At 35.0% G+C, this 25,557-nt stretch overlaps 2 protein-coding genes across 2 annotated transcripts; one reads left to right on the top strand and one right to left on the bottom strand.

The window, feature by feature from the left end:
- Positions 1-5: 5 nt before the first annotated feature.
- On the bottom strand, positions 6-7,585 carry LOC100373049 (GPI alpha-1,2-mannosyltransferase 4-like). Its single transcript, XM_006811186.3, has 3 exons — positions 7,539-7,585; positions 3,091-3,213; positions 6-2,406 (listed from the first exon to the last, which is right to left on the bottom strand). Exons 2-3 carry the CDS (start codon positions 3,200-3,202, stop codon positions 890-892), a joined length of 1,629 nt encoding a protein of 542 aa, XP_006811249.2. The 5' UTR covers positions 3,203-3,213; positions 7,539-7,585; the 3' UTR covers positions 6-889.
- Positions 7,586-7,909: 324 nt separating this feature from the next.
- LOC100373197 (DNA-directed RNA polymerase II subunit RPB1) lies at positions 7,910-25,438 on the top strand. Its single transcript, XM_002730436.4, has 25 exons — positions 7,910-8,372; positions 9,529-9,798; positions 12,665-12,847; positions 13,085-13,366; positions 13,598-13,759; positions 13,865-14,085; positions 14,494-14,626; positions 14,885-15,009; positions 15,327-15,537; positions 15,762-15,971; positions 16,188-16,526; positions 16,791-16,919; positions 17,061-17,283; positions 18,456-18,666; positions 18,785-18,929; positions 19,096-19,201; positions 19,430-19,635; positions 19,879-20,103; positions 20,346-20,693; positions 20,994-21,098; positions 21,326-21,508; positions 21,624-21,827; positions 22,405-22,585; positions 22,945-23,067; positions 23,238-25,438. The coding sequence occupies exons 1-25, from the start codon at positions 8,286-8,288 to the stop codon at positions 24,422-24,424; spliced, it is 5,799 nt and encodes a 1,932-aa protein (XP_002730482.2). The 5' UTR covers positions 7,910-8,285; the 3' UTR covers positions 24,425-25,438.
- Positions 25,439-25,557: the final 119 nt, after the last annotated feature.

A 25,557-nucleotide genomic window follows, 5' to 3' on the forward strand; every position in this document is an offset into this window, starting at 1 on the left:
CAACATTGTGTAAATAAGTGATCATTTATTTTAATGATGAAATGTTGAATATCCATGCATCGACAAAAGCAAAGACGTATGAAATTACATGAATCAGTTTGACTTGAGTGAAAAAAATATATATGAAATTGATCATTGGCACACAAAACGTCTATTTTAACATTCATGATTTGTTTGTATTATTCCATAACATTTTGTTGTTTGATCTGAAAGTTTTGAATTTAGTTTGAAAAGTGTACGAGATATTTACCAAATGTGAGAACAGTGGCAAACTACTTTTCCACATCTCAAATTTAGTATCAAAACTATGCTGAAAGATATCCCATCTTTCCAAACTAGTTTTAAAAACTTTCATGTCAAATTTCTTGTATATCAAAGCAACTAACTATTTTTGGAATTTGCTAACAACTTTTCTACATATCTACCAATATGATTTTTCCAATTTTAAAGACTAATTTTTCCCATCTTCCCCAAAAAACCACCACCTGACTTCCCCCATCTTTCTAAAGACATTTTTCTTACCAGTGAAAGTTACTATAGATAACTTTTCCATTTTGAAAAAAATACTTGTTCAACAATACATATACAGACAATTTTCTCCAATGAAAGCAACTTTGAAGATGAATTTTGTGATCATCTCAAACCGTAAATAAAATATTTATGCTATGAAGACAACTCAACGACATGAAGATTTTCCAGACAATTTTTCACCTCTCAAAGCAACTTTTAACAATGGTGTGACCCAATTAATATCATGTGACATATTCATTACTTGCTGCCATATTGATTTTAATTATTTGGATGAGTGAGTCTGTTATTAGCAGAAACTGATCACAGAACTTCAGTTAGGACAACTATGTCTCTACAAAGACATAGACATAGTTTGATACTAATCCAGTGAAATCTTATATACATTCATACTAAAATACTTCTTGATGAAATTAAAGATGTCAGACTCGTCCTGATTGCATTTATCAGGCATGTGGTAATTTGGTATGTCTTCTACAGTGAGATGAGGATAAAACTGGGAAATAAGTTGAAAATTGTACATGCCTTTTTTGTGACAAAACAAATGATGTAAACTTGATGGACTCACAACATACACTAATGAATCATCAAGTGGAACAAGCCTGTCTAACTTATTAAATAATAGCAAATCTTCACCATGCATTAAATCATGTACTGTTATCTGATTGGTGGAATTTTGAATTTGACTGGCTGATAAAATATGTCTTGGTGGCATGTATGTGTGAAAGAATATATAATGACACATTGTTTGTGATGAATGCTGAATACTGTCAAGGTATATCATACTCGGTAGCAATCCACCTTGATGAACAACACCAAACATAAGAGAACCTAAAAGATTCCAAACAATCCAGGATACTTTGAATCCATGTGACAAACGTGTCTCCATTTTACAAAATAACAAAACAAATGGGCAAAGTAATGGCATTAGAAATCTGGGCTCTTGATGTGGTGCTAAAGATAATATGAAGAGTGGAACCACAATGGATGATATCAAAAATACATTAAAATTGTCTCGGATTTTTTTATATTTTTGGAAAAATAATACTAGAATTGACCATAATAATGGTAGAAATAACAATGGAGTATTGACTAAGATATGAGTGATATACGGATGAAGGGTGTGCTCAGACAGATTTGATACATCCAAATTATATTGTAAAAAGTTCAGTGGTGTTACTGTGAAATGGTTCAGTAACTCAGAAGATGAAAAAAGATGTGTTAAACCTTTCAATGAAAACAAATGTTCAAATGTAATAAAGCCATAATATAAAGAGTCAATGACTGTGCAGAGTAAAGTAACTATTACAATAGTGGGAATAAATGATATCATACATTTCAATACTGTATGGAGACTATAATTCAACTTGATATGATATAACCAGTATAGCACTGGGAAAACAGCAAAACTTAAGAAAGTAACACGAACAAACACACCAATAACAATGATAACTGATAAATGAAATATGCACAAGTAGAAATGGCTTACTGATTTGTGTGTGTGTTGTCGCATTGACGAAGTAGATTTCAGTATTACATACAGAAGTATAAAGAAAAGTAGGGATTCCAATGTGTTTGAAAACAGTCTAGTATAAAATACAAGCATTACATAGGAACTAGAAAGTAAATTCAAACTCAACTTTGTATTTATATGCAATAAGTGTGATAGCTTGTACATAATATAGTCAAAAATAAATGAAAATAAGAACATGACTAGTCTTGGCATGACATAGAGAGTATATGATGATATCAATTGTGGGAACACCTTGAGTAGAACAAATGCTGGTCCACTTGTCAAATATGGGAATATACATGTTCTGATTGGCTGCTGACTCTTCCATTCCCATGATCTATATACATTGATATCAAAGAGATCACCTAATGCATAAATAAATGAAATAGAAAAATAAACGAGTCATTGTCAATTTGCTAATTGTGTTCGATACAGACATTAGAGGACATTTTTCAGTACGGCAACTTATTGCTTGACATTCATATGCCTAAAATACACCTGCCTCTGTCTATATAATTAAAATAACCAGAGAAGGGTACATACCATATTTGCTCAATTAAAAGCACAAACTAGTGCACATAAACCAAAAATTACATTTATCATACATTAAAATACGACTTATTTTGACATTTTTATTTGACATTTCTGTCATTTACCTAAGAGCATGCACTACTAATAGAGATAATATGGTACACATAAAACGACCATGGTCATCTATTAATTACCGGTAGTTGAAAACAATGATCTGAATACAAGTAAAGTTCAAATATGCAGAAATATATAAGTTTATTGGTCAATGAATTTTTTTAGAATTGAATGTACACAAAAAATACAAGAAAATCAAATCTGAGACTTATTTATTTGCTGGGTTTTATTTTCACTTATTTAGCCGATTGTTAAATTCACTATATTAAACATTTCAACTATTTTCAGACAGAAAGAAAAAATAAACATTTTGAATACACCAAAAATTAATTCACATGGTGTAAAATTTGTCCTGCGTTTTTCAAATATAGAAGACTCAACTTTATTTAAAGAGTAAAACTTACCGGCAACAATTTCTGAATTTTGGAAGAATTCGTCTGGATGTATATAAGCATTGTGCGGCAATAACACTAGTGTAAGTCGCAAACAAACAAACACCAGCCAAACTTTATTCATCGTTAGTCAAACTGTATAAACAAAACAAACGTGGATATTACATTGTTGTTAACAGGAATCAGAAACTGGACAGGGCATCTCTATAAAATTAGACATATTTTAATATGTTAAAATTTTATGGTAAACCTATGCTTAAATATGATATGTTACAATCAAACCTGCGCTAGTTACCACCTCTATATAAAAACCACCTGACTATGTAGTTACCACTTTTAGGCAGTCTCAAGGCATAACTTAGCAACCTATGTAAAAAGACCACCTGTCTCATGTGGCCACTCGCAATAATTTGGCAGATATGCCTTTTTTTTTCAAAGACCAAAATATAATAATCAGCATTGTGCTATAAAACATTTTTTTTTGTCAAATTTATTTAATTTTTATCAACTCAAATACATATGCTTTTGATGCAATGGAACCATCTCATTAATTTCATGTCATGCAAAATTTAAAATGTATCTTAACTGACCATGGCTATTTGCATAGAAATTACATTTTGGAGCTTGGTTGTATAAAATATGAGAAAGTTGAGTTATGAGAAACACAGGATTTATTTGATTTCTCTTAATACACCATCTCATCACATCAAGTCAACATGGTGTACACTACAAACATTGAGTCGGTTTGGAAAATATAACTTGTGTGATTTAAAGCATTTCATTTGTGGTCACCAGAGGGTGAACTTCAAGATTTTACAACTGAATCTCCAATTCTGCTTCTATTGGGCATTAATTCTCAATAAAAGTTGCTAATACTGGGCTAGCAAAAATGCAACATTGGTTCTCAGTGTTAGATAATTCATGCAAATCATATAAAATTGAACCTAGGTAAGTTAAAAGAAGATCAAATAAATAAAAATACAGCATGGCTATTACATAACATAACCTTGCATTTAAGGTAGAATACAAATATTGTCATTTTATTTATTTTTACATATTTTATATTACATGTTACAAGGATGATTGCTGGGATTTGAGCTAATCTAATCTAATCTAATCTAATCTAAGAGCCCTATTTTGAAGCATTTCACATTTATCGCCTTTTTCATAACCACACAAACTCCTGAGAAATAATCAAGAATATTATATTTTATGCAAATTATAACTATGTTTTCTTATCAAATTGACAAATTATTTTGCCCATTTTGTTCATCCTGTTTGGTGATAAACAAAACATGCCTCACGATAAAAAACTTGGTGGGGGGGGGGTCTGTGACAGATAACTTCTCAAAATAAAACAAAAAAACAAAATAAATCCTACCTACTTACACATTTTTTTCCTTGGCCTGAAGTACTCTTAATAGTTTGTGGTGTGGGTTATTTTTATCATAAGATTTGCACCTTTGCTTGGGTTATAGGTTTACCATTCTGGTATTGTGTTTTTGTACTTGTATTCCAAAGTTAGTTGACAAAAATGTTATGGTTTCTTTATACTTTCATTTCAAGATAACAAGAACAGTATTAGCATGCAAATATGTGACTGGTTAATTAATCCTTATCCGCAGCCAATACTACTTTAAAGGCCCCCCCCCTGTACCAGTTCAAAAATCAATTGCCCTGCCCTTCAAATAATGACTGGTCCCTTACGTTCTAGTTGTATTGGGAAACTGTTTTGTAGCATAATAAATTCTCATCTTAATAACTATATTGAAGAGAACAAACTAATCTATAATAACCAAGCTGCTTTTAGAAAGAAACATCGTACTATTGATCATATTTTTGTCTTAAAAACTCTAATTTCAAAACAATTATGTAAGAAAAAGAGACTTTTTGTATGTTTTGTTGATTTTGCTGAAGCTTTTGATTCAATTTGGAGAATAGGACTTTTTTACAAACATCTTAAACATAATATCAATGGAAGGGTTTACTGTCTCATTAAAAATATGTACTCTAAAAAGCACATATAAAAATATCAAATTTAATTACCCAGAGTTTTGATGTTACAAAAGGGATGAAACAAGGCTGTGTAATTAGTCCAACATTATTTAATATTTTCATTAATGATTTTAAAGACCGCCTTGACAAAACAAACACAGAACCACCAACATTGAATAATACACCAGTAAATTCATTAATATATGCAGATGACATGGCTCTCATTTCCACTACATCAGATGGACTTCAACAAGCTTTGAATGAACTTGAACAATATTGCTCAAATTGGCAACTTAAAATAAACATATCTAAAACCGAAATTGTTATTTTCAATAAATCACCACTGCAAAAAAAGATACTTTTTTTACTATTGGCAACCATTGCATTAAATGTAATAAACAGTATATTTATTTAGGGATTATTTTCAGTTCAAATGGTAATTTCAATGAGGCAACAGCCAATATAGCAGAGAAAGCTGGAAAAGCACTTTTTGCTATGAACAAAATACTATGGGATAATAAAAATATTAAACTATCTTTACATTTATTTAACGTTTTTATAAAACCCATCCTTCTATATGGATCAGAGGTATGGGGACAAAGTTTTATCAACAACAACAAATGGGAAAAAAACACGATAGAAAAAATTCATTTGAAATTTTGTAAGCAAATCTTGCAGATTAACAGGACCTCATGTAATCTAGCAGCAAGAGCAGAATTGGGGCAATATCCTCTTTTACTTGACATCAAAAAACAAATAATAAAATATTGCATATCGTAGAATTACCAGATGATAATCTAACTAAACAAGCATTCTATGAACAGAAAAAGTCATCTATATCAAATAGTAGTTGGTTCATTAATCTTAAAACCATATTACAGGAAGCATCATTAGATTTTCTTCTGAAAAGAAAAATCCTCAAAACACAAACAATTTGTAAAATTTTACAATCAAATTTACAAAGCAGGTATGTGAACAAGTGGAGAACTGCTATATCAAATGAAAATTCTAAACTCAGAACATATTCAAAATTTAAAACAAAGTATAATTTGGAGCCTTATTTACTTAATTTGAATGGTGAAGATAGAAAAATGTTCACTAAAATCAGGGTTAGCGATCATAGTTTAGCTAAAGTACCAATAAATAACAGACTTTGTCAATTTTGTAATAACTGCATTGAAGATGAGATTCATTTCCTTTTAGATTGTCAAAAATATGAACAGCAGAGATCTCAACTGTTACATAAAATTAAAGTCCCGGCTGACAATAACATTTCTTGTTTCACATATTTACTTTCACATCCAGATAAATTAGTTCAACAAGAGATATCAAACTTTATTTTAGCTGTGACCAAAATTAGAGATTAGATTTCTTTAATAATTTTTTTTTATACATACATATTCATTTATTTGTGAATTTTAAGTACATTCATTCAAGTTATTTTCAAAATATTGTCTTGTTAACAAAAACTCTTTATTGTTGCAAACACCCGATGTAACCTACTCTTTTACACCGGAACAATAAAATTCATTATTACATATGTCCTGCAGTTTATTTTGATTCGTCCCTGAAATCAAAATCGGTATTTCCACAACCCATATGCAAATGAGGTCTGAGAGCAAACAAAGTATTCCCTTCAGGAGTACAGTTTTTCGAAATAAACAATATTTAGAAGTATGCTATTTTCCCCTTGGGGTACATGAATATACTTGCCGAGTGAAATGAAATTTGAACAACAGTAACGGTACTTTTAGGCAGTCACTTATTTTGGCCCAAACTAATTTGCATATCACCCATGCAATAATGTTTTCGGTATTTTCACGGTCGATATGCAAATGAACATGGTATTTTCATTGGCTACCGAACTATTTTTATTTTGTAAACACATTTTCGTCTGCTATTTCTATCCAGTTCAAATCGTTCAACAACATTTTTGGCATGTCAGGTGTACATCACATGGAATACTACGATTGGGAGAACTTAATGTATGTTGACCACCTGGAAACTGAGTTTTATAAACCTTGAAAGGCTCTCAGAAGATCCACCAGCAGTAAAATCAGCGAGCGATTACTATGCAGCCGCAACCATAAGCATCGAGATAGCAGGTTTCTGCTGGCGACGTTGCGGCGTTACTCAGTTCCAAATAAAAAATACCAACGCCAAAAGAGCAACATTTTAACCGGTAATCAAGACTCAGTCAATCGCTTCGCTCGTGAAAGTACGGCCGCAGGATACACCGCATCACTCGTGAAAATAACTTCCATACGCAACGAAAGCCACGGGAAGGGTGTGGGGTTCTGTCATATTCAACTTCCGGCTTGGCGGTTTTATTGTCTGTGCAACATGCTGCGCTATCGGGGCGATTGTGTGATACGAAAGTCGACCCAAATACTGTATAGAGTCATAGCTAACATATTTTTTGTGAAAATTATCTTTGAGGGAAGGAAATTCAGGAAAATACTCGCCTCGCATGAGGAGTTGCACTTCGATCGGCCGATGGTGCGCCCTTTGTGGCGAAAATGGGAAATGTTGTAAGATGGGGGGGGGGGGCTCTCCATTTGAAAACTGGGGGTGGAGGAAATGTTTTATTCTTCCAATTGTAAATTTATTCTTATTGGCATTGAGATAATTGTTTTATTATATTATCTTACATTATAAAATAATTACGCATTATTTTGCCTTTCACTCTAGAAAAATTCAATCACAAAATCCTACAGTCCCACCCAAATTTTCAAATGGAGCACCCCTTGCCAGAAAATAGTTTTGGGATTTTGTGATAACCTGTCAATGTTCAAGGTTCTCGCTTCGTTGTCGGGTTTTGGAGAGTTATTGTGTATTCTTGTACCCAAGCATGTGTAATTTACGTAATCTTTAGTTCAAAATACTAAGCTTTCAGTGGATTTTGTAAATTTCGTCCCTGAAAATGAACAAGTGAAACCCCGCACATTATAACGAAACTCTATAAATAGCCGAGGAACTGCTATGTCAGCCATTGTGCGCTACAGTAGCGCAGCCAGCGTCCTGTCTTCGTTCAGCGCCTTTTATGTGAGGTTGTGCTGCAACGCTGAGAGATTCCTTCTATAAGTATCTGACCAGAAATACAAAAGATCGTCACGCAGAGATTGTACTGAACCGTATTTAGCGAAGCTACAGTCTACATTGTCAAAAGATCACATCGACGACTCTGGTGTTGTGTTCTGCGAAATCACAAAATGGCGTACCAAATGTGCAACGATTCAAAGGCCCCTTTACGGGAAGTAGTACGAGTGCAGTTCAGCATATTGAGTCCCGATGAAATAGTACGGATTCTTATTATTTGTATTTATTTCTTTGTAGTTAACTTCGCAGCTGGTAAACATGCTGCTGTAATAACACTTGATCACGAGATGTATCCGCCAGTGCAAAGCAAGTTGTATTATTATTGTATGACGTCATCCAGATTTCTTAAAACAAACTTAGTTGGTGCCTCTTCAATTCTGAGTTGCTCGGTTTGGCTTGTGCTTTCATTTTAATCCCAATAACGACTACTAGTATATAATCCAGACTGACACAGTGCAACATGAAGATTGCTGTATAGCCTGGTGAACTAAAATCTGGCATACACGTATCAACAAAATAAAATTACATGATAGTAAACTTATGTATAAAGAGATGACATTACCGCTTGTGTGGGAAGTTTTTTTTTGTACCACTAATTATAAGATCCTATAACCCTCACTTTAATTGTGTATGCCCCCTTTAAATACCTATAGGTGTCCTTATGTAAGAGGCATATGCAATTAAATTGGGAAGTGTTTGAGGGTAGGGTTAGAAAGTAAAAGTTCCTTGGGGCTCTCACTTGTAACTCTTATCCTAACCATGCCACTCCATTGCCTCCCCCATTTCAATTGTATATACCACACTTAGTTTATTTGGAAGGGCGTATTGAATTACAATGGGGGCCTTGATTGTTAGGTTTGGGGTGAGGAGGCCATAAGGAACTCTTTCTTGTTAGGATGGGGCTATGAAAGCCTATTCTATTTTTTTACACAAGTCATTACCAGTAGTTTATTGCCAACCACCTTGCATTGTTACTAAGTGTGTATGACAACTCTGTATCTGCTTTGTGTGCCCAAAATTCAAAATGTTGCAGAACGTTTAGTGATCATGTGTACATGTACTAGAACCAAAACTACCAGTCGGTACATGTTACATATCGGGTCAGGTTTAAGACACAAGACATACCAGAAATGGGTGATATCACCATGGATTAAACATGTAACACGTACTGATGGTATTTATATTAACGTCTTACTGTGACAAATTGACTGACAATTCAATTCTATGCGATTTTCACTCAATGCATGAACCATATTTTGTTGTTAGTAATTGAATTAACATTCGTGGCTGATATATTGTAAGCTCCACCAAACAGTGACCATGATATAAATAAAAACACGATGCCATTATTTCCAGAAACGAATGTCTGTAACTGAAGGTGGCATCCGATATTCAGAAACTACAGAAGGCGGACGACCTAAATTACAAGGTTTGATGGACCCACGACAAGGTGTAGTGGACAGATTATCACGATGTCAAACCTGTGCAGGAAATATGCACGATTGTCCCGGACATTTTGGTCACATAGAATTGTCCAAGCCTGTATTCCATGTTGGATTTATTGCCAAAGTTGTTAAAGTTTTGAGATGTTTCTGCTTTTATTGTTCAAAGTTGTTGGTTGATAATGTAAGTATCTAATTCAGAATTGGAAATAATTTTTTTTTAGCTTCGCTGTCGACTTTGTCGAGCGGAGCTTATCATATGAGTGATTGTCCGTCGTCGTCGTCCGTGTCAATGGTTTATTTTTTCGACTTCTTCTTGAAAACTACAAGCCTGAATGCTTTGATACTTTGTATATATGTACCTTGGGTAGACCTCTCTCAGATATGTTCTTTTCATGATCGTATCTTAAATTCTCTAATTTTGGTGAATGTTTTTAGCTCCGCTGTCGACTTTGTTGAGCGGAGCTTATCATATGAGTGATTGTCCGGCGTCAGTCGTCCGTGTTAAGGTAGAGATGCAGGTTCGTGGGCACTTTTTAGTCCCCGTTCCGAAAACGGGGACTTATGTTTTGCCCTGTGTGCGTCCGTGATCACCTGTATCTCGAACATGCATGGACCAATTAAGTTCAAACTTTACTCATACATCACACATTATATGGGACATATGCACATGCATTTTTTTCATGATCCGATTATCAATAGCCGAATAGCGAATCAAAATCACACATTTTCACCATTCCGGACCCGGATCTCAGTTATGCATGGACGGATTTCAGTAAAATTTGGTACATACATTAAACATAATAGGACCTTGATGCACGTTATTTTTTTTTTTCGGATCAAGTTCGAAATGGCCGACTTGTTTTAAAGAATTCAGTTCTGGATCCGTATCCGAGACATGTCTGGATTGATCAAGTTCAAACTTCACACACACAAGGTACATCATGTCACAAATATGTATGTGCATTTGTTTCATGATTTCATTAATGATAGCCAAATGGCGGCCTCTTTAAGGTCGAAAATGCATTGAAATCGCACATTTTCACCATTCCGAACCCAGATCTCAGTTATGCATGGACGGATTTTGTTCAAATTTGGTACATACATTAAACATAATAGCACCTTGATGCACGTCATTTTTTTTCGGATCAAGTTCGAAATGGCCGACTGGCGGCAATTTTGTTTTAATAAATTCAGTTCTGGATCCGTATCCAAGACATGTCGGGATTGATCAAGTTCAAACTTCACACACACATGGTACATCATGTCACAAATAGATATGTGCATTTGTTTCATGATCCGCTTAACAATAGCTGAATGATGGCCATTTTAAGGCCGAAAATGCATCAAAATCACGTATTTTCACAATTCCGGAACCTGATCTCAGTCGTGCATGGATGGGTTTTGTTCAGATTTAGAACAATGTGTTGTACATATGCAGGTGCATTTCGGTCATGATCTGCTTTGAATGTATATGTCACTCAAATATGAACGGAACGGGGACGTCTCATTGACAATGACTTGTCGTGAATTTTTTTTTTTTTTTTGCTTTTTCTTACCCAGACAGTCTTGGCTAGATAGTGTTAAAATTTTGGAGCATTGTCATTGTTGGAACATACTCAAAAATCAATTATAAAATATAGAAAACCGAGGCAGCGTATGTGATTAAAAGTCCAGAAAGTTTGTTTGTGTTGCTCTTTGATTGACAAGTCACTGTTGATGTTATATGCAAATGATTGCTGGCCCCAGTTACGGAGCAGCCGGTGTACGACTTCCTGTCCTGGCTCTCTGTTTACTTACCTCAAGCGCGATCAACTAGCAAACTACAAAAACAGACAAGACTTAGACGCTTCCAGCATGCAAGCGTAATGAAACAAAACATACACTTGTAACTGATAAGTAAACTTTTTCACCCTTAAATAAATTGATTTTTCATTTATTTTTATGTAGGAGGTAGCGTCGATGGGGCGATTTAATTTTCGCGCAAAACAAGGGATACAATTTCTTTTGTTTTCTTGGTGCATAGATTTCAAGCTTTTTCGCATTGTGGGCGAAACTAACAAAATTTTCCACAAATTTTTACTCCAACGGCATTTTAACACTGAAGTAAACATTTTTCGTTCGCTGTAAAGATTATCGTGCTGATAGAATTGCAATGCAATTGGCAAACAGCACAGTTGTTGCTGTCATCGCTAACTTTTCAGTGTTAAAATACACAAACATAAAATGTTTGGTTAATTAAAAATAAAAAATACCCTGGAAAGTACCGAAAAATGGGCAATGAGATGCTGTTTTTAAACACCGCGGAAAAATCATGCACTGTGCGATGCCATCTTGGTTACCTTAATCGGGAACCCCCTTGTCGGCTAGCATGCACCGGTAGCGATGTTGCAAACTACGTCGTGATCACTCAGATTTGTTCATTTTGTAATGATATCTTCAATTCTCTAATTTTGGTGAATATTTTTATCATTTTTGGTAAAAAGTGATATTTTCAACTTGTTAAAAACCACAATCATTTATGGTGAAAAATGATATTTTTGAATTCTTGTTGAAAACAGCAAGTCCAGTTGCTTTGATATTACATATATATATAGGTACTACATGTGGACCTCACTCAGATTTGTTAATTTTGCAATGATATCTTCAATTCTCTAATTTTTATCATTTTTGGTAAAAAGTGATATTTTTAACTTCTTCTTAAAAACCACAATCATTTATGGTGAAAAATGATATTTTTGAATTCTTGTTGAAAACAGCAAGTCCCATTGCATTGGTACTATGCATATTGTTCATTTTCTAATGATATCTTCTGTTCTTTAATGAAATGTGCAGTGCTAACAGCGGAGCTATCTCAGCCGAGAGGCTGCTTGTTTAAACTGTAAATTTAGTCTAAAAATAATAAAGTGAAATGGTAAATATAGTAACTTCAGCCATATTTTATTTGTATTACATGTACTACATTCTGTACCTACATGCTTACTCCCAGAATGCAGTATTCCTCTATGCTATTCAAATACATATACCTAATGTTGTGTGTTTATTGCCAGAATCATCCCAAAATCAAAGAGATTTTAATCAAGTCCAAAGGGCTACCTCGCAAAAGACTGGGACATGTGTATGAACTGTGTAAAGGTAAAAAGGTGTGCGAGGGTGGCGAGGAGATGGACCACAAATTTGATGCTGATTTGGCGCAAAGAGAAGATGAAGCAGATCAACCAGTCAAACCTAAGGTAAGTTAGGCATACTAGTATTCATGTGTACGAGTACCATATCTATGGCTGGTTCTGATTTATAGATTATGTGCATCCATCCATTTCTCAGACATTCAAAGTCAATATTCGAAGGCATACATTTTACTCGCCATGCAAAATCTGAATCTTATTTTTATAGTCAATGCCCAAGGTTTCAGCCACTTGTCAGAGGGATCATGTTATGGTATTTATGTAATAATTTGTTTGGGTTATCAGGGTCATGGTGGATGTGGTCGATACCAACCTAGTATCAGGAGGGCTGGTTTAGAGTTGACAGCTGAATGGAAAAATGTTAATGAAGATTCACAAGAAAAAAAGATCATACTTACAGCTGAACGTGTTTTAGAAATATTTAAAAGGATATCAGATGAAGAGTCTTTGATTATTGGAATGGATCCTCAGTATACTAGACCTGATTGGATGATTGTAACAGTGTTACCAGTGCCACCGTTAGCTGTAAGACCAGCTGTAGTTATGAATGGCTCAGCTAAAAATCAGGTTATTACTATAATTGTAATACTTTTATTTCTGATGGATAAATATACTGATATGCCAGTACCTAAGCAACGCTAGTGATATTAGTGTCCAGACAGCTAGAAATGTTGTTTATCTTGGAGATTAAAGAAGATCTTTGTTTATTTTTAATAAATGTGGACAAATTCAACAATGTATGCTTTGTACTATGCTATTTTGCAAACTAATATGCATTGCTTTCATTCACCATTTTAGGATGATTTGACCCATAAGTTGGCAGATATTGTGAAAGCCTCTAACCAGTTAAAAAGAAATGAACAGAATGGAGCCGCTGCACATATTATTGCTGAAGATACTAAAATGTTACAATTCCACGTTTGCACTATGGTTGACAATGAACAACCAGGTTTACCAAGGGTATGTTTGCTATGGCATTACATTTTACAAAAAGGGTTTACTCCATGGTGCAATTGAATGAATTGATTAATAATACAGTATTCTTTGTTTATTTTACATTTTTAGGCAATGCAGAAATCGGGACGTCCCTTGAAGTCAATTAAACAGAGACTGAAAGGCAAAGAAGGGAGAATCCGTGGTAATTTGATGGGAAAACGAGTTGACTTTTCAGCACGAGCTGTTATTACTCCAGATCCCAATCTTTCTATTGACCAAGTTGGTGTACCTAGGACTATTGCACAGAACTTAACATTTCCAGAGTTGGTCACTCCATTCAACATTGACAGGTAAGACTGGCATGGTCACGTGTACATACATAGCTTTTGAATGTCATTTAGGCCATGAAAATGTCATTGTTGTCTTTTATTATGTTACACAACATTGTTTATAATAATAAAACCAAGACAGTCTCCAGCCATGACCACTCTCACCCCCCTCTCCACATGATCACTGGTATCAAAATTGACATTCTTTTAATTCAAACTGTCCTTGTATTCTTATGTGTATATAGATCCATTCTCATAGCATTATTGGCCCCACTGGTACACGTCACTTTTGTCATACATGTAATCGTGACTTTGATTAGAAGCCGTGCTTCTGCTTGAGATGCTCAATACACTTGTAAAAAGCAAATACTCTGCCTATAATGTACACTGTATGTGTAATATTATAAAGTTGTACATTTGATTCCTTAGAATGCATGAATTGGTTAAAAGAGGCAATAACCAGTATCCTGGTGCGAAGTATATTATTCGTGACAATGGTGACAGAATTGATCTCAGATTTCATCCCAAAGCTAGTGATTTACATTTACAGTGTGGATATAGGGTAAGAAATACAATGATTCTAGTCAGTGCATGTTAAGTATGAAGTAAAACCATATTTTGGCTTTGTGGGAAATTTTTATTTATTTATTGCATTTCTGATTTTGTTATGAAATACATAAAAAAGAATTCAGTATGGTTAAATGGCATTAAGATGTAGTTGTATTTACATCTGTTATTTTAAAGACATCTTTGTAATATGATTGTCTGACCTTGAAACTAAAACATATTGTTTATCATTGCTGATTGTTATGTATTGCAGGTGGAGAGACATATCAGGGACAATGACTATGTTATATTCAATAGACAGCCTACGCTGCATAAAATGTCTATGATGGGTCATCGTATCAAGATTTTACCGTGGTCAACATTTCGTCTTAATCTGAGGTATTATATTATCTATTGAATAAATGAATATGTGAGACATATTATTTGCAAAGGCTTATCTGCTGAAAACTAGATTGCATCAACTATTATATATCATAAATGTGGTGACAGTGAGTAAAAAAAGAGTGTGTTTGTGCAGACTAATATAATTTGGCATACATGTATGTACATGTCAGACACATAAAATTGTGAATAACTACTCAAATGCTTTCTGTTAACCAGTTAGTTTAGATCATGGCAGATGTTTAATTCACTTTTTACTAAGCTAATATACTTTTTAGATGATATGCAAGGCACTTATGTTTGTTTGTTTGCAGTGTAACTACTCCATACAATGCTGATTTTGATGGAGATGAGATGAATCTTCATGTACCACAATCCTTGGAGACTAAAGCTGAAATTAGTGAGATTATCTTAGTACCCAGACAAATTATAACTCCACAATCCAACAAACCAGTCATGGGTATTGTGCAGGATTCATTAGCAGCTGTCAGAAAATTTACAAAAAGAGATGTCTTCCTTGAAAAGGTAACTTGTATTTCAATGCCTAGGAGTATACACTATTGTTGTTGACACCATTGTTTGGTCCATTGTTAATTTCACGATTTACACCATTGTTGCATCATACATTACACCATACTTTATGACGTTGTCAATCTGCTTTTTATTTGTCGGAAATTGATGAAGACAACATTAGGATTTTTGCAACCAATTACTTTAATCACTAAAACTAGTATTAATTTGTATTGCAGGAAGATGTAATGATTTTATTAATGTGGTTGCCATCATGGGATGGTAAAATGCCTCAACCATGTATATTGAAACCCAAACCGTTATGGACAGGTAAACAATTGATGTCTCTGATTGTACCTGGTAATGTTAATTTAGTACGTACGCATAGCACCCATCCTGATGAAGAAGACACTGGTCCTTATAAATGGATATCACCAGGAGATACTAAGGTAGGTCAATTACTCATGGTGGAGATACCATGTTCTAAGCATTGAAAACATAAAATAACTCTATTCAAGCTTGTATTAATTTTGATTGCAAAAAATATAATGTACTTGCCATGTGCATGGTTATTACAGTTGTACTATGTTCATTTGCAACATTCATCCATAACAACATTGGTAGAATTGATGGTACTAATAAATACTACATTATGGTTTATTTAGGTGCTGATTGAGAATGGAGAAGTTTTATCTGGTATTTTATGCAAGAAGACTTTAGGTACATCGAGTGGATCTTTGGGTCATGTGGTATTTGTGGAAATGGGACATGAAATTGCCAAAGAGTTTTATGGAAACATTCAGACAGTAGTAAATAATTACTTGCTTATAGAAGGTCATACTATTGGAATGGGTGACTGTATTGCTGATGCTCAGACCTATGATGATATTCAGAATACAATCCGTAAAGCTAAACAAGATGTGATAGAAGTTATTGAGAAAGCTCATAATGATGAATTGGAACCCTCCCCTGGTAATACTTTGAGACAGACGTTTGAGAACCAGGTATGTGGGAAAAAAAACTAGGCACTCTCCCTTGTTCAACAAAGTTTGAAAACCATTTGTCAGTTCTGGTGCATTTCTGAGTTCATTCAAGATTTATACCAAAACAAAGTCATGTGCATGTTCCATAATGAATTTGTTTCATGCGATGTAAATACCTAGATTCCCAGTGCCTTATCTGCCGGCAGAGCCAGGAATCAATTGTATATAAAAATGTATCATTGGACCTAATGTAAAGTTTTTATACATGTTGAATTTCCTTTTCAGGTCAATCGTTTGTTGAATGATGCCCGTGATAAAACTGGAAGTTCAGCTCAGAAAAGTTTATCAGAATTCAATAATTTCAAAGCTATGGTGGTCGCTGGATCTAAAGGTTCCAAAATTAACATTTCACAAGTAAGAGCTCTTGTTCTAATATTCAGTATTTTTACTTTAAGGCAGGTATGTGTAAAGCAGTTTTCGGTGGTTGCACTTCCGTAATTGTTACAGAAATGTTTTAAATACATGTAATTAAGTTACACTGTTTATTTTTCCAAGGTTATTGCTTGTGTGGGTCAACAGAACGTTGAAGGTAAACGTATCCCATTTGGTTTCCGCCATCGAACACTGCCACATTTCATTAAAGATGATTATGGTCCAGAAAGTAGAGGGTTTGTAGAGAACTCTTATCTTGCTGGTTTGACACCTACAGAATTTTATTTCCATGCTATGGGAGGACGTGAAGGTCTTATTGATACTGCTGTCAAAACTGCCGAAACTGGTAAGAAACATAGCAGTATCAGTGCATTCTATGTTTGTAATAAATGATAGCCAGTGTTTCCCCAGGAAAATGGCATACCTATTGTCTAATTTCCACATTAATAAAATATGCTAATCATCTACATTGTATCTATTGTTATAGTTGTTTATCTTAAATTTAAATTTGGGGAGAACCCTTATAGCATTATGTGTGGTGCGATGAAACTGTATGTTAATACCGTACTCGACCGCGTTAGCGCCCAGGGGCCTCAACTCAGAAAATCACGATTTTTTAGGGGTGGGCGCTCACCCGAGCACCCCCCTCGAAAAAGTGCAAATGAAAAATTTGATTCATCAAGTAACAGATTATGTCTTTGAGGGAAATCAAATTACGAAATTAGTTGAGTTGTCATTGATTTTCACAATGAAGAAACAGAAATGATCACAACAAATATGCACATTTTATTAAAATATTAATTACGTACCACCAGAATTCACGAACTTAAAAACATTTGAGTCTGTTGGAACACAGTCGAAGTCAAAATTGTCATATTATCTCCACTGACGAAGGTGTTGGATCGTACGCAAACTCTCGATGAAAATCACTTTCCGCCATGATGCATTTGCAGATTTCACCTGCAGCGGCGTCCTTTGACCTAATGGGTCAAGTTGGTTATTAACCAATCACAATGCTGTGTTGTACTGACGCAATTCTTCGGAAATTCCCGAAGACGTTCCGGTAACGCAATGCGGAAGTGAATTATCGACGTCGAAGTACGATCTGTTGGAATTGATTTCAGCGAATAAACGACAGTTTTTCCAAAAAACTAGTAACTAGCCATTTTTGAGAGGTAAACTGTATATGGCATGAAATATTTACCGCATTTTACTTGTATTAACAGGTCATTGTCGAAGCGTAGTTTACGCACGGTTACCGTGTTCTACGCATTCACATGTTCACAACAGTCGATATCCACGCTGTATCATATAAAAAACGATTACCAAGATTCGTTAGGCAAGACCAAGTTTTAAATTAGTTGCATTTTGAAGGGGTGGGTGCTTTGCCGAATGTGACCCCAAATATAAAAATTGCGCAAAAGTGGGGGGTGGGCGCTTGCCCGGGCATGGGCGCTAACGCGGTCGAGTACGGTATATATTTTGGTACTAATATTAAAATAACATTTTTTATTGCAGGGTATATCCAGCGACGTTTGATTAAAGCTATGGAAAGTGTTATGGTACGATATGATGGTACTGTACGTAATAGTAATGATGCATTGGTACAGCTGAGATATGGTGAAGATGGTCTAGATGGGGCTCATGTAGAGTTCCAAGATATGCCTTCCATGAAACCATCAAATCAAGCCTTTGAAAAGAGATTTAAATTTGATTACACCAGTGATAGGTAATAACAGGAACTCATTCTGCCACTAACTAGCTTTTAACTTTGATGTGTTCTTAAGTTGTAAAGTGTGTATGAATCTGTTAGTCACTATTGTGTAATGTTTTGATGGTTGTATTAGGGTTCTAAGACGATTTTTAACTGAAGATGTTGTCAAAGATATCATTGGTAGTGCGCAAGTTCAAGCTGCATTGGAAGAAGAGTTTGAATTGTTAAAAGAAGATCGTCATACTCTAAGGAGTATATTTCCTACAAGAGAAAGCAAAGTATGTATTCATTGTACATTGTATGCTGCTATGGTTTTGACATTACACATTTGACATGTCATCTTGTGTGCATGTGGTTGCTGTAATGTACAACAAGCATATGAGACAACAATGTGTTCACCTATATACTACTCCATTATAACAATATTTGATTTGTTTGTTACAGGTTGTTTTGCCATGTAATTTACAGCGTATGATTTGGAATGCTAAAAAGATATTCCATATTAACGTCAGAAAACCTACAGACCTGCATCCTGTGAAGGTTATTGAAGGTGAACTTTCTTGACTTTTTTTGTGATGTTGGGAGAAGTCATCAGTTATTTTTGATCTTTCTACCTCGGTATAATAAGTTCATAAATTGTAATATACTTTCCTTGGTCCCACAAGTCATGTAGCCAACTGGATGTTGAATTTCTGCTTGCATCCCCACAGGTATAAGATGTCAAACTGAGAGATGCCATTGCACCGAATTACCTTTTTAAATTGCATTTTTTATTCAGGTCTGAGTGAATTAACAAAGAAACTGGTTATTGTGAAGGGGGATGATTCAATCAGTAGACAAGCACAGGAAAATGCCACATTGAATATGAATATATTAATAAGAGCTACACTGTGTTCTAGAAGGGCTACTGAAGAGTTCAGGTTATCAGCTGAAGCATTTGAATGGTTACTTGGCGAAATTGAAACTAGATTCCAGCAGTCACAGGTATGTAGGGTACTCTGTTATTACACTATAATCTGCGTATTCTTTTCACCAACAGACTTTATCACCCAAACTTTTCTGCATTTCTTTCCTATAATCTTCAATATTTCTGGAAAGGAACCTGAATTTTGGAACCAACATTTGATTAAATTTTCAGTTTTAATATAGATACATGCATTATATTTTAGTTTTTTTTGTTTTTTCTCAAACCAGGTCATACAATTTATTGTTTCTTGTTAACTTTAGGCGCAGGCAGGTGAAATGTGTGGTCCATTGGCAGCTCAGTCTCTCGGTGAGCCAGCTACACAGATGACATTGAATACATTTCATTATGCTGGTGTATCTGCTAAGAATGTAACACTTGGTGTACCTCGACTCAAGGAAATTATCAATATATCTAAGAAACCAAAGACTCCTTCTTTAACTGTATTCCTTACTGGACAGGCAGCAAGAGATGCAGAGAAGGCCAAGGTATGCTCAAGAATCAAATTATCTCTTCTTGTATCTATTCATACTTTCTATGTAGTCAAACCTGACGTGCTTACAGACGGGCATTCAATGGGTCAGATCAAGGTTGCTGCCATGGTTACTGCCTTTGATTTTCTATATTCAGGACTTGGACTAAAATAACACTCCCTCTCCCTTGGTATGGTAATTTAATCTATTCAAAATTCAGAATGTCAAAGATTAATCATATTTTTATTTCTCTGTAGGATGTACTGTGTAGATTGGAACATACAACATTACGTAAAGTCACTGCCAATACAGCTATATATTATGATCCAGATCCACAAAACACTGTTATTACTGAAGACCAAGATTGGGTTAATGTCTATTATGAAATGCCTGATTTTGATCCAACAAGAATATCACCATGGTTATTACGTATTGAATTGGATCGTAAACGTATGACAGACAAGAAACTGTCCATGGAACAAATTGCTGAGAAAATTAATGCCGGATTTGGTGATGACTTGAATTGTATATTTAATGATGATAATGCTGAGAAATTAGTATTGAGGATACGAATAATGAACAGTGATGAAAATAAGTACCAGGATGTAAGTATATATTTTTGTATTGACTCCTATATTTTGTTTTTTCCGCATTTGTGTGTTGTCTTTGCTCAGACAGTACATCATGATATTATTGTGGATAACATAAAATTCTATTATGCATCAACTTATTACTTTGTTCATCAGTGTGCACAGATTGTCCAATGTCTATCTACTTCAAAATCTATTGATTACATGTACATAACTGTGTGTTCATTTCTATTCATATGGATTTGACTTATTTGAGTGCATATATTCAATTTGGTAATTGTCATCAATTCTTAATCATGGATGTTCTCCTGACAGGAAGAAGAACAGGTTGATAAGATGGATGATGATGTATTCTTGCGTTGTATAGAAGCAAATATGTTAACAGATATGACATTACAAGGCATTGAGCAGATTAGTAAAGTAAGTTTAAACAATTCTATCAGTGTTTTCACTGAAGTGTTTGTTTTGCTTTGTTCATTTGAATCTGCATATTATGTCACAGTTGAAATATTATCATTATTATTATATTCTCTGTTCATGTCTTCAGTGGACATAACAAAAATCACAGTATTCTTGTTGCAATGAATACCAGATTCTTGATGGGTAAATGAAATATTCTGTAATGGGAAGTTTTCTTTCAATTCTAGGTGTACTTGCATTTACCAAAAGAAGAATCTAAAAAGCGTATTATTATAACAGAAAGTGGCGAGTTCAAGGCTTTGCAGGAATGGATTCTAGAAACTGATGGTACATCATTGATGAAAGTATTAAGTGAAAGAGATGTGGACCCAGTCAGAACAACTTCCAATGATATCTGTGAAATATTCCAGGTAGCGTTACATAATCCCATACAGTACATATCCGGTAACCTAATGGATAATGTTTCAATCTATAGTGAGTAAACTTTGGGACAATTCGTTCTTAATAATTTAAATTTACTTTCAGGTGTTGGGTATTGAAGCTGTCAGGAAGTCTGTTGAGAAGGAATTAAACCATGTTATCTCTTTTGATGGTTCATATGTAAACTATCGTCATTTAGCTTTACTCTGTGATATCATGACAGCGAAAGGACATTTAATGGCCATTACAAGACATGGTATCAATAGACAAGATGTTGGTGCTCTTATGAGGTGCTCGTTTGAAGAAACCGTAAGTAGATTTCATTTCTATGCTGTTTTATACTGTGACTTATTTATCAACTTATTTTTATACTTATTTATCAGCACAACACTTTCTGTAGCTATCATGAAAACGCTGTGCTGTCAGTATCTTGAAAGTCTCATTTATATCACAATCTAACATTCTTCTTCTTGCTAAAACATCAGGCATATGAAACACAAACACATCCCTTGCACTGATTGGTGAATTCAAATGATGCGTTTCCCCTCTAAAAAATCACTATTTAAACATGTTTGCTATATGCCTTGACTGGCTTCATTTGAACAATACTATTAATCCCGGCCATTAAATATGGCATTGATCCCCCTCATTATTTTTGGTATATTGTGATTTCATCTAAAATTCAATAAGATTTATTTTAATTTTAAAATGCATGAAATTAAAAAGAAAGTTTCTCAGGGTGCCCAATTTCACTGAGAAATCTGGAACCTGACTAAAAAAAAAAAAGGCAGATAGGTAACACTTCATGTTTTTTGTGCCTTTTTCTCTTGTCAAGAGAGCTTTGTCTCTCACAGGAATGTAATGCAATTATGTATTTTACTCATAGGTTGATATTCTAATGGATGCCGCAATGCATGCAGAAACAGATCATATGAAAGGTGTCAGTGAAAATATCATGTTGGGTCAGTTAGCTAAGATTGGAACAGGATCATTTGATTTACTACTGGATGGTGAAAAATGTAAATATGGCATGGAGATACCAAGTAATATTGGATTAATGCCTGGAGGTAGGTAACTGACTGAGAAAAGTGTTGTTGCTTGTATTTTGTTGTCTGTATCGCCCACTCACTGTCAACCATATTGTGAGATGTGCAACCATGAAGATAACTAATTATGAAATATTCTTGTTATAAAAACCTACATTTGCTTGGTACATTGTATGCATTTTGATGACCACTAGGTTAAATACAATTGAATGTTGTGATGATGTCTAGTGGTCCGTTTTTATTATCAACCATGGATGGATGGCCTTCATAATATTATTCTCGGACAACTTAACTGTTTTAATACTGATGGTTGGGAACAGTTTGTAGAATTTCTATTATTTGAATATGAATTGCATTAAAAATTATAAATTGTATTCTAGGTGGTACTACTGGCATCTTCTTTGGATCACTTGGTACCCCAGCTCCTGGCATGTCTCCTCAGATGACACCCTGGAATCAAGGAGCAACACCGGCGTATGGCGCCGCATGGTCACCTGGTGTTGGTGAGTCTCTACTATGATAATATTTATTTATTTATTTCTCCTCTATGCCTTCTATTATCTGCCTTATTGTTGACTAGTCTGAACTTGCATAGATGCAAGTAACTCGTGCTGTGCCTAAAGAACAGTGTGGAGGATATCTCAGTAACTCTGGTTTCTTGATTGTTTTCTAGGGAGTGGAATGACCCCTGGTGCAGCAGGATTCAGTCCTTCAGCTCAGTCAGATGCAAGTGGATTTAGTCCCGGTTATAGCCCAGCATGGTCGCCTCAACCAGGATCACCATCATCACCAGGTCCTACTAGTCCATACATGCCATCACCAAGTGATGCTATGTCACCAACTTATGCTCCAACTTCACCTGCTTATGAACCTGGCTCACCTTCAGTTACACCACAGAGTCCATCATATAGCCCAACTTCACCATCGTACTCTCCAACAAGTCCAGGATATTCACCGACTAGTCCAAAATATTCTCCGACCAGTCCAAGTTATTCACCAACTAGTCCCAGTTACTCGCCAACGAGTCCTAGTTACAGCCCGACTTCACCATCTTATAGCCCGACAAGTCCCAGTTATTCTCCCACAAGCCCTAGTTATAGTCCAACGTCGCCAAGTTACAGCCCAACATCACCTAGCTATTCACCAACAAGTCCATCATATAGTCCAACTTCACCAAGCTACTCGCCGACGTCGCCAAGCTACAGTCCAACTAGCCCATCGTACAGTCCGACGAGTCCAAGTTATTCACCAAGCTCACCACAGTATACACCAACATCACCAAACTATTCACCTACTAGTCCTGGTTACTCACCGACCAGTCCGAGTTACAGTCCTTCATCTCCAAGTTACTCCCCAACATCACCGAGCTACTCTCCAACATCACCTAGTTATAGTCCAAGTTCACCCAAATATTCCCCACATTCACCTAGTTACAGCCCAAGCTCTCCTAGTTACTCCCCATCTAGCCCTAAGTACTCGCCAACAAGCCCATCATACAGTCCAACATCACCGAGTTACAGTCCAAGTTCTCCCCAGTACACCCCAACTTCACCGAAATACAGTCCAACAAGTCCTACATATTCGCCAGCTAGCCCAAGTTATTCCCCATCAAGTCCCAAATATTCGCCGACAAGCCCTAAATATTCTCCAACTAGCCCAACCTATTCGCCAACATCTCCAAAGTACAGTCCTACTTCACCCACATATTCACCAACCAGCCCCAAGTATAGCCCAACATCACCCACATACTCTCCAACAAGTCCAAAAGGATCAACATATTCCCCAACTTCTCCAGGGTATTCCCCAACATCACCGTCATACAGTCCTACAAGTCCTATGGAAGATAGTGATGAAGGTTAGACATAACAGCCACCATATGTTAATTTGCCAAGGATACAATCAAGACAAAAACAGGAGCTTGCATTAACTTGGGTCAAGTCTTCTAAATTCATTTTTTTGATTTAAGAATTGAAAAGGAATACCAAGTATATTTTGTATTATAAAGCTTGGTATATTTTACTATATTCAAAACTCTACTCCATGTACAAGTTCTGGTATGATTTATATTATGGAGTTCCTATTTCATAAAATGAAATATGTTGTGTGTGAAAACAAGATATAGTTGTATTTTTCATCATATTTTTTTTAATGTTTGCAATATGAAGAAAAATTTGCATGTTGTAATCATACATACAAAACAAAACAAAATTGTATTTTTGTTCTCACAACTTAAGGTCATTTTCAGTGAGAATTTTGATTTTCAGAGCTTCAAATATCTTTAGTAAAGTAAAAATACTATACTTAACTTAGAGATACAAGTCCTTAAACAAGCACAGGGTTGAACAGTTGTACACCATTGTGTAGCTCATTGTGGTGGTTGATGTTTTTAACAGACATGGCTTTTTTTAACGCAATATATCAAGGTAACAAGTGGGTCCATGTGGATAAGTACACAGGACATTTTTCTGAACCGCCTGTCGAACCTTAGTCAGTATTGATATGTTCACATATTAATGACGAGTGCATGTCTGCCTTCTATCATATTTACAGACAGTGGATTGTGTTCCAAATTAACAAGAAGAAAAATATGTACTGAAAGTTATAAAAAAAAATTAGAAACTGAGAAAACTAGGCTAAATAAACAAAAATTTTAGACTAGTTTCTTAGATTGTATGCTCATCAAATGCAAGATGTAGCTGCAGACTTCTGTGAATATTGACCAATCTAGGTGATTCAGAAAATCTTGAAGTACTCCAATGGTTCAACAGTCTATTAGTAGTGGAAATGACTGATTGGCTGTCGTAAATGAATCTATATTGACTATAATTGTAAAAATAACTGTTCTAAAAATTTGAATAAATTTTAAAAAAGTGATATTCTTGTGCATAGTTTTTGTTTTCTTTGCATGCAAGGTTGTTGTTGTAGTAGAAGTCTTGTGTTCTATGGTACATAATGTATTCTCTGGACCAGACATTTGCACTGCCTCTCAACCA

This window comes from Saccoglossus kowalevskii, chromosome 1 (assembly GCF_978046115.1).
Source record: "Saccoglossus kowalevskii chromosome 1, keSacKowa6.1, whole genome shotgun sequence".
NCBI lineage: Eukaryota > Metazoa > Hemichordata > Enteropneusta > Harrimaniidae > Saccoglossus > Saccoglossus kowalevskii.

Bases quoted from the DNA above. Each gene is read 5' to 3' on its own strand.
- LOC100373049 (XM_006811186.3), bottom strand. From the start codon at position 3,202: ATGAATAAAGTTTGGCTGGTGTTTGTTTGTTTGCGACTTACACTAGTG. The intron at 2,407-3,090 runs GTAAGTTTTACT...TTTATGCATTAG, and splicing joins AAATTCAGAAATTGTTGCCG to GTGATCTCTTTGATATCAAT.
- LOC100373197 (XM_002730436.4), top strand. From the start codon at position 8,286: ATGGCGTACCAAATGTGCAACGATTCAAAGGCCCCTTTACGGGAAGTA. The intron at 19,636-19,878 runs GTATGTAGGGTA...TGTTAACTTTAG, and splicing joins CTAGATTCCAGCAGTCACAG to GCGCAGGCAGGTGAAATGTG. The intron at 21,509-21,623 runs GTAGCGTTACAT...ATTTACTTTCAG, and splicing joins ATATCTGTGAAATATTCCAG to GTGTTGGGTATTGAAGCTGT.